This window comes from Protomyctophum parallelum (assembly GCF_964188405.1).
Source record: "Protomyctophum parallelum genome assembly, chromosome: 1".
In the NCBI taxonomy this organism is placed as follows: domain Eukaryota; kingdom Metazoa; phylum Chordata; class Actinopteri; order Myctophiformes; family Myctophidae; genus Protomyctophum; species Protomyctophum parallelum.
The window spans coordinates 26,110,014-26,120,012 of NC_139697.1; the positions used below are offsets into that span (position 1 = coordinate 26,110,014).

At 40.9% G+C, this 9,999-nt stretch overlaps 2 protein-coding genes across 2 annotated transcripts in view; one reads left to right on the forward strand and one right to left on the reverse strand.

Moving 5' to 3' along the window:
* Positions 1-1,099: 1,099 nt before the first annotated feature.
* Positions 1,100-2,581, forward strand: LOC310864228 (phenylalanine--tRNA ligase alpha subunit-like; the record flags this gene model as incomplete). Its single annotated transcript, XM_083772833.1, has 1 exon — positions 1,100-2,581. One exon carries the CDS (start codon positions 1,100-1,102, stop codon positions 2,579-2,581), a length of 1,482 nt encoding a protein of 493 aa, XP_083628959.1.
* Positions 2,582-3,445: 864 nt separating this feature from the next.
* The window catches only part of LOC310864311 (complement C3-like), a gene marked incomplete at its 5' end in the record, with an annotated part of 39,684 nt that continues 33,130 nt past the window's right edge, over positions 3,446-9,999 (reverse strand). The window contains 10 exons of the mRNA XM_083772954.1: positions 3,446-3,745; positions 4,903-5,041; positions 5,479-5,562; positions 5,982-6,074; positions 7,331-7,420; positions 7,624-7,726; positions 7,936-8,025; positions 8,791-8,881; positions 9,507-9,564; positions 9,723-9,804. Of these exons, the coding sequence (XP_083629080.1) occupies positions 3,604-3,745; positions 4,903-5,041; positions 5,479-5,562; positions 5,982-6,074; positions 7,331-7,420; positions 7,624-7,726; positions 7,936-8,025; positions 8,791-8,881; positions 9,507-9,564; positions 9,723-9,804 (972 nt within the window). The 3' untranslated portion in view covers positions 3,446-3,603. The remainder of the gene's footprint in view (positions 3,746-4,902; positions 5,042-5,478; positions 5,563-5,981; positions 6,075-7,330; positions 7,421-7,623; positions 7,727-7,935; positions 8,026-8,790; positions 8,882-9,506; positions 9,565-9,722; positions 9,805-9,999) is intronic.

Sequence of the window (9,999 nt, forward strand, 5' to 3'; positions counted from 1 at the left end):
GCTCTTCATCATTGTACATCATCATTGATCATCTCATACTGGCCAATCAGAATGCCTGTTGCCTGTCATTGGTTAGCTGATTTGCTCATTTACGTATGACGTACATTTCCCCTTCAATGTCAATGGGGTTTAATGTTTTGATGTTTCATTTACATCATATTTAGGGGAATTCTGACGTCATTTCTCTGTTCATCGTCAATGGCAGAACTTGAGACGGGTGGGGACAAAATCTAGCGGACATTTGACTGGAATTATCTTACCGTGGTCAATGGCAAATCTTGAGACGTGTGGGGACAAAAGCTATTTATAAAAGGGATCTGTACAGGCATGTTGCCCCAGAACCTGCTCTTTGGCACCTCCAGCAGCAGCTGGTCGGCTGACCTCATGGAGCTCTGGGTGGAGAGTAGTTGGAAACAAGCTCTGCCAGGCCAGGCAGGGGAGCCAAACAACAACAAGATCATCAGGGAGACCTTTTCACTACAGTTTGTGCCATTACATTTTGACGTTGGATTTCATTGTCTATAGAACAAAAATACCGGTAAATAAAAAAACCCACTAAAAATGAATTTCTTCTTGATTGACATAGTTAGCACCCACAGTGTATGGCTGTTTTGGCCTAGATAAGTAAGTACAGTATATCCGCTGGCCCAAGAATACTGGATGCCAAACTTGCTGGACCTTGAAAACGACTTCACCTGATAGTTAGCAATCTGAGAATCCCATCGGCAAATATAACAGCAACCACTGTCTTTGCCATTTTGAAATCCCACCCAGAAATGTTGATATTGCTGGTGTTGAATACTGAGTTATTGGATGGATGAAATAGACAGGTCCATCATAGACTTCAGTATCTCCATATCATCTCCATATTTGGGAACAAAAAAGAAAACACCAGTCCTATTGATCTCTGCTGCCACAGTAAGCATGACGTCACCAACATTTTAATTTGGGAATATTATTGGCTGTAAAGAAGGCCAACTACCGTTGTAAAGAAGTCTAGGCTTTCATATCAGATTATTGCCAGATAGATACTAATGTGTTCCTCCTCACACTGATTCTCCTTCACCTCAATTCCTGGTGCGTAGCTGTAGCACCAACAATGACTCACAGTGTGGCGGAGACTCTTCTATGCCGCATTGAGAAGGTGGACGATGGCGTTGACAGCCTAGATATCGCCACTGAGCTTGAGGTAGACCACCAGGTCATTATTGGAGCCATGAATAGTTTGGAGGCCCACGGACAAGTGGGCCTCCAACCTCGTTCCTCTAAACACTGGGAGTTGACCCGCGAGGGCAGCGAGATAGCCGAGCTTGGCAGCCATGAGGCTAGAGTCTTCGGTTCCACCCCTGTGGGGGGTACGCCCAAGACTGAACTCATGAAGCTAGCCTTTGGGAAGGTGGGCTTTAACAAAGCTATGGCAAACGAGTGGATCAGGGTGGACAAGAAAACTGACAGGATAGTGAAGGCTGTGGAGAACATAGAGGACCAGGTGAGAGAGAAGCTTCTCCTGGTACAGAGAGGCCAGGCCTCCCAGCTGGACGACAAGGAGAAGAATGATCTGAAAAGGAGGACGCTGATCTCGGAAGTAATGGTGAAGTCTTTCTGGATCAGCAAAGGTAGTTCCTTCAGCACCACCATCACCAAACAGGAGACGGAACTCACTGCGGAGATGATCGCCAGTGGTAACTGGAAGGAAAAGAAGTTCAAGCCATATAACTTTGAGGCCAAGGGCATAGCCCCAGACTGTGGTTACCTTCATCCGCTAATGAAGGTTCGAACACAGTTCAGACAGATCTTCTTGGAGATGGGTTTCACTGAGATGCCGACCAACAATTTCATCGAAAGCTCCTTCTGGAACTTTGACTCTCTGTTCCAACCCCAGCAGCACCCGGCCAGAGACCAACATGACACCTTCTTCCTGTCTGACCCAGCGCTGGCTCACGAGTTCCCTCCAGAAGAATATCTGGAGAGAGTCAAGAAGGTTCACTCTGAGGGGGGCTACGGATCACAAGGGTACAAGTATGACTGGAAGATCGAGGAGGCCCAGAAGAACGTCCTGCGCACACACACCACAGCAGTCAGCTCACGCATGCTGTATGCGCTTGCACAGCAGCAGAATTTCACCCCGGTCAAGTTCTTCTCCATTGACAGAGTGTTCCGTAACGAGACCGTGGATGCCACCCACCTGGCAGAGTTCCACCAGATAGAGGGAGTTGTGGCTGACTATGGACTCACGCTTGGGGACCTTATGGGCATCCTGCATCAGTTCTTCACCAAGCTAGGTATCACCAAACTGCGCTTCAAGCCTGCCTACAACCCGTATACCGAGCCCAGCATGGAGGTGTTCAGCTACCACGAAGGCCTGAAGAAGTGGGTGGAGGTGGGTAACTCGGGCATGTTCAGGCCAGAGATGCTGTTACCCATGGGTCTTCCCGATGATGTGTCCGTCATCGCCTGGGGACTGTCGCTGGAGAGACCCACCATGATCAAGTATGGTATCAACAACATCAGAGAGCTGGTGGGACATAAAGTGCCCTTAAAGATGATTCACGACAGTCCAATATGCCGTTTGGACTCTTGAGTTTCATACTCCTCAGCTTTCAAGTTTGTTTAGTTTAGTTTTTGGACTGGTCAATTACACAACAACTGTTCTTTGGTCTTATCAGTCTTATCAGTCAATCGGCCCGAGTTTAAAAGAAAATCACACCCGTGTGAAGTGAGGGGAGCACTTATCATTATACATCATCATCATACATCATCTCATGAACAACTGAATTTATGTGATTGGTTAGCTGATTTGCTTGTCTACGTATGACGTAAGGTTTCCCTTCATTGTCAATGGCATTTAATGTTTGTGTTGCCACAAATTTAAGTCATATTTGAGGCACATAACCTAATTTCTCCTTTCATTTTCAATGGCAAATAAGCCGATTTGCTCGTCTACATATGCCCTTCATTGTCAATGGCATATAATGTTTGTGCATGTTGCCACAAACATTAAACATTAAAAAGGGGGAAATGAATTGAAAAAAGCCAAAGTCTAAAACACCGATTTTGGCACCCCATCTAAATTCACTTAATTAGCAAATAGGCATAGTGTCTATTTTACATCATGATGATGTACGATGATAAGAGCGCCCGATCATTTTTAATGATACACAAGAAAATTAAAAAGACACTGGGATATGATGTTCCAATGGAATGGAATGGACAGGTATTTGGTTAACATTTTATTAGTGACAGCCGGTAAGAAAGTACAGTATATACAGTATAGCCACCAACCCAAGAACAAGGCACTTTTGGAACAGAGACCAGGCTTTCCTCCGAGGTGGAAAGCCTGGTGAGGCGAGGTTATGGCAGGACTGGGAACTTGCTTTTAATGCCAGTGTGCTCTAGAATTACTAACAAAACACAGAGTTGTGTGTTGCTCTGAGTTCTACTGAGTAGGGCTTCTTTTAATCTATTTCCAATTTCCGAACAACACATTTAAAAATAATACTGTATTTGTTGTATGATCCTGCATATCATGGCAGGAGGACAATAATGACAGGGGTGTTTTTGCTGAAAGAAGACTGAGGTCATACAAGACAACGTTCAATCACACTAATTATGACATCCAAATATGTTTAACTGGTCGTCCAGGGCCTCCAAACCCAAACAGACATGTCTGTATTCTTCGCTCTGGCATTCAGGTCGAGTGGGCCAATACTCTATCCATGTCCTCTCACCGAGCACGTATTCATACCTATAAGGCCAAGTACAAAAGATATGAAAAACATACATCCAAGTTATAACATCCAAGTTATAACTGTGAAATGCTGAGAGAAGGCAGCTAAGATCATGTCTACAGTACAAAGTAAAGTGTTATTTTTACTCCGTGTCTGGAACCCATTTAGACCTGGGAACGATTCTACAAAATAATGCCTTCTATTAAAAAATCCTGACAATTTTCTGAAAAACTATGTTTGTCAGTCATTCTCAAACATTTTCATGTCAAGGACCCCCAATATGTAATTGGCCGCCATCTGAAAATATGTTGTTCCAGGGACCCCCCAGAAGCAAAGATTTTTGTTAAAAACGTTCACTCTGAAAGAATATATATTCAAAGATTTGCACTACATTTTCACGATAAAAAAAGAAAAGCAGATCTGCAAGCTCGTAGCACGGCAACCTTAAAACACCAAAAGGGGTTCCCGCCCAAAATGGGTTAACACTGACTTACATTGTGTGTTATACTGTTTATAGATGTCATGGAGATTTTTGTTGTATTTTTGTTGTTTTTGTTCTTCCTTCTCTCTGACCCTGATCCTCCCTTTTCTTTGGAGCTTAATTGCCCAAAAATGAATTTAACCCACTTAGGGTGCAATCAGTCACGCCAACCTTCGATTCTGCCTATGAGGTCGGATTCTGCCAAAAATGCTTTTCAATGTTGGGAATGTTTGTTGCAATTTGTTGCAGTTTGTTGTGACCCCACCCTTAAAGCTGTTTTCTGATTCTATTGACTAGTAAATTATTTAACAAAACAACATTAAAGGTTGGTGGAGAATATTCACCATTATTATTTTGGTCAGCAAATTATTTGTCATCAACAGGTCATCAATCTATTGATGTATTGATGTATTGATGTATTGATTTATTTATTTATTGATAATTGATCATTTCACAGGCAGTAAACAAGTAAAAGGAAAACTGCTGTAAGTGCCAGTGTCCTTGATTTGGTTTGGGGAATTGTTGGAGCTTTCAGCCCAGGTGTTGGTGGAGTATTAGCATTTCTCAAGCTTTACTTTGGCTAGCTTGTTCATGTTTCCGATAGTCCAGGGCATTCAAATACACATCAGTGTAATTGTGCAAATCAATAATTACATATCATTTGTGACAGCACATACAATAGAGCAAACTCACTCTTTCTTGTCAGCATCGAAGTGCATGTCTTCTGCCATGCCCATGATGAGGAAGGTCTTATCTTTGTCCAGTCCCAAAGACGTGCAATGGGGAAAACTTATAAATGCACGCTCCTGCTGCCGTACTCCCGCGTCAGTTCCTGTAACATAAACAGAAAATAAATGCCATGAAGGTGCTTCCATCAGCCTCACCCTCACTCTTTCTGTCATGTCAAATCCAAATGAAAAGAAACGTACCACCACATCAAGTTAAAACAATACACTACAATGAAACAAAACACATCATATCATGTTTCTTCTTTGAACATGTGCATCGATGTTCTGTTCAGTTTATTTTCAGCATTTGGACAAAGAATACATATCTGTGTATGTACAATAGTGCATTTAAGACAACAATGAACACCGAAATGAGGTTCATTTCATTTCCTGAAAAATGAACATTTTGGAGTTGGCTTGTTTCGATCCGCCCGACAGCGACAGCGACGATATATTAGATAGAGACAATGACATACGGTGAGTTTGTGACAGGAAAGACACGGTTCAATGATGAAGATTTAAAAGAGAGGAATGAATCTACCTTCCTTGAGAACGTCCACTATGCGCATCTGGTAAATGTGCACTGATGGCTTTGCTTTTACATCTTCCACTCTCACTTTGTACACTACAAGAGAGACAGGTTTCATACAATTTAGAATTTACAATTTAGGCATTTAGCAGACGCTCTTAATCCAGAGCGACCTACATTAGGCAAGAACAAAAAAGCATGGCAATACATCACATACATAAAAAGTAGTAGGCCTATTCATGAAACATGCATAAGCTAAGAATGTAACAGTGGAATCTCTATATAATGAAACTATACATATAACTACCGTATACATATATACTATACATACTATACTATAAAGTGCTATGACTACATACAATGCAATTCTAGTGCTGTCTACATAACATGCTATAAGTCTGTATAAAATGCTATCTTCATATACTGTATATTCAACACAAAAACACACACGGGGGTGTGCATACACGTACACAGTTAGTTAGTTACTAATACAGGAATGCACGCTTGTCGCTTACCATAATCTACTCTGTTGTTCTCTTCAATCTTGCAGGCCATTGTCTTCCGCGCATCATTGCTAATTTTGTCCTTCTTCTGCATACTGCAGTTCTCTGGAAATACACAGTTTGCATAAAAGAGTAAATGCACTTTAATGCAGGTAATGTGTGGATGAGTGGATGATTGGCTGATCACCCCATAGTGATGATTTGATTGGCTGAGCAAAGTGCATATTGAAGATAAAAGTGAGGGCAAAAAAGTGAAGACGAAAAAGCAATTTGCCGGAATGACATTTGTGATGATTTGATTGGCTGAGCACGGAATAAATGTGATGTATGATGATATAAGAGCAACACTGCACTTAAAGGTATATTCAGTGATTTCACTTAATTCAAATATCACTTATTTTTTTGTTTTGTTGTGATAATCCTCCCTACTATAGAGTGTGCTGGCCATATAAAGAGTTCCTCCCTGTCCCCAGTTAACCCCTGGGGGTCAAAAAACCTTAGGTTTCGTTTTTGACTCTCTATCCTGATTGGACGAAAGGCTGGGTCCCACAGCCAAAAACGAAACCTAAGGTTTTTTGAGTGAAATCACTGAATATACCTTTAACACAATGTGTAAAAAAAATCTAGTCAGTGTTGATTTCGTCGACTAAAACTAAGACGAAAAATGTTCGTCGACTACCTTTTTCCGCGGAGAAAAACGAAATGAAAAAACGAAATGAAAACTAAGCTATGATGACTAAAACTAAGACTAAATATGCTGACAATTTCGTCAACAAATAAAAACTAGACTAGGTATAGGAAGGGACTAGTGGACAAGGGATCCAGTATCAAGTCATTTTACACTTGGTTGCATGCTGAAAATAGCAGATCTACAAGCTGGTAGATCGGCTATTTTCAGCAAGTGTAAAATCTGCCATTACGACGACATCAAGGCCCGCCAAAATCCATTTTAGTCAACTAAATCAACTGTAGTTTTAGTCGACTAAAATCTAATGATATTTAGTCGACCAAAACTAGACACTAAAACATTCCAGGTGACTAAAATGTGACTAAAACTAAATGAAAACTATTCAAAAGACTATAACTAAAACAAAATCTGCTGCCAAAAACAACACTGCCTCTAGTATGACAATCTAACGCGGTCACACGGGTGCAGTACTTAGTTTAGACAGTTTTTGGTGTAGACTAGTCATTGGTTAGACCAGTCATTAGTAGGCTACTACAACTACAACCTATCTCAAACCCTCACCCTAAACCTAACCTCCCACGGGGCAGCACACCTAAACCTAACCTTAACCCATGTCTAACCAATGACTAGTCTAAACTAAGTATGCACCCCGGTCACACTTGTTGTCACTTACCTTCAGCACATACACATACATCCCCTCGACACAGCTTTACCAACTCTCCATGTGTCCTCTCTGGGCGGTAGAATTTTACACATGGTTTCTCTGCGAGGAGACACAGAGGGTGAGCTATCAATATAATGTGCCATTCTGGTCTGATGATTTGTTATTGATTTATAGTGGCTGAAAATGAAATTTGAACTTGAAAAAAACTGCTAAAAATATATATTCCTTCAACTCAAATATGAACTGGTCTTGGGGAGAGGGAGAGAGAGGGAGAGAGAGAGAGAGAGAGCTTGCATGCTTACCATTATAGTACTCATAAACAGACACAGCCGCAGGTTGCAAGATGGCGACTTTAAATTTCTGTTCTATTCTAAACGCGATCTCTTCTGGCCGTTCATGAGAAACCTGATAAAGACAAAAAACAAAAGTGTGTGTGTGTGTGTGTGTGTGTGTGTGTGTGTGTGTGTGTGTGTGTGTGTGTGTGTGTGTGTGTGTGTGTGTGTGTGTGTGTGTGTGTGTGTGTGTGTGTGTGAGGGTGTGTGTGTGTGTGTGTGTGTGTGTGTGTGTGTGTGTGTGTGTGAGACCCAAATACGGAGAGTGAAAGCATACTGTACCTTCTCGAGATAGATGATGATGGATCCTTGTTCAGACAGAGCTTTGTCAAATTCATACTTTGAAATGGGGCGTGCGACCCCAGTGGACAACTACACACACACACACACACACACACACACACACACACACACACACACACACACATTAAAGACAATCTATATATACCGGTAATCTACATAATTCCTAAAGGTCTCAATTGCATTCTATGGTAATGTTACAACATTATGTGCGTACATGCATATACATTTGTGTGGCCCATTGTACAACAGGTTCATTATACTAATAGTACAAACTCATGCTGTCACACATGTCAACTCTACAGGTTTCTACCTGTGTTGATCTTGACTGCAATGTTTTATTTGGTTTAGTCATCATAGTCTTTTGAATAAAATGTCATTTAGTTTAAGTCATCTGTTTTAGCTTTAGTCTAGTTTTAGTCGACTAAATATACAGTTGATTTTGTCGACAAAAATGTATGTTTGGTAGACCTTGAAGGGCCTGATTTTACACTTGTTTTACTTGTTTTACAAACTTGTAAGTCCAAGCCCTACCAAAATGACTTGTCTTTTAGTTCTACTATAGATCTCTTCTCCACTAGTCCCTCCCGAACATTTTAGTCTATTATTTGTTGAATAAATTGGCAATATATTTTAGTCTTAGTTTTAGTCATCACAGCTTCGTTTTCATTTAGTTTTTGTCTCTGAAAAAAGGTAGTCGACAAAAAACATTCGTCATAGCTTCAGTCGACAATGGTTTCTACTAGAAGTATAAACCTGTAGTACGCTGTTACACACATTGGGGTTAGTTGGCTCTCTCTTGGAACCATGCTCCACTAATTGTGTATAGGCTCTTACATTGTCAAGATCTTTGTTGTCCGCAACATAACCAGTTGGCAGGCGGATATCTAAAATTGTCATCGTTGCATCTTTATCCGTGCTGTTATACCTGTGGGGACAATGGATAGAATAGGTGAAAGAACAATGGAAAGGCTGATAAAAGGGACACTATTGCCTCCGGGTTTTTTTTTTTTTTTTTTTTAACAATTTATACAGCCAAAGTTTAAGAACTTTTAACCCACACTTGACAGTTTCATAGAAATGTATACAGCCCTTTACAAAGTTTAAGACATTTTTAACACTTTTTAGAAAGAAATTAAGGGAAACAAATTGCGATAATAAATAAAGATGTCTATATTGTTGTATAGACATAGCATTTGAAGGTACAGGTGAAGAATGAACAGGAAAGAGTGAGGAAAGAATAAAGAATATGGCAAGGGGGAGGGGCGGTTTATGAGGATACATTTGCACTCCCCTGAGCTTAGCACAATAATAAAAAATAAAAAATGAAATATGCACGCTTATTGTCACACCTCTAGCATTAGAGATGTACCAGGCTGCATAATGAGTGTAGATTTGAAGAAGCACTGATCTTCTCTTATAGGGTGAAATGGAAAACGTCATCGAATGGCTGAATTGATTAATAACTTTAATGTAAAACCCTGGAGATCGAGGCATGAAGGAAAACAAAATGTGTAGAATGTCAAGACAGAAATGCCTTCCGCTTTACTTACATAACCTCAATTTTCAGCATGTATACATCCAGTTCATTCACACCACCACCAACTTTCTCTGATGGACAGAAACTCGTGTTTAGTGCTTAAACTGAAAAAAGCAATAAAACTTTGAATCATGGAGAAAAAACAACAACTTGTGTTTATCAGTCAGAAAAAGATAACAATGCAATCAAACAGTCATACAGAATGGCTGGTAAGACAGACACAATTCACCTGGGATGAGCTTCACTGAGAGGTTAAACTTCTCACAGTCACTCTTCTGTTCCGTTGGTAGAGCGTAATAGAGTGACACAACCTGTGAACAGAGTCAAGCTTAACAATGAACACTAACAAACACTGTGCTCCAGTTGTAGCCTTTCTACTTGCACATTTATGTAGGCACGCACGCACGCACGCACGCACGCACACGCTGCACCAATGAGCGTGGGCACACACAGAGTGTCTGATATCACTGCAGAGGTGATACTGTAGTTCTGTAGAGTGTAGACAC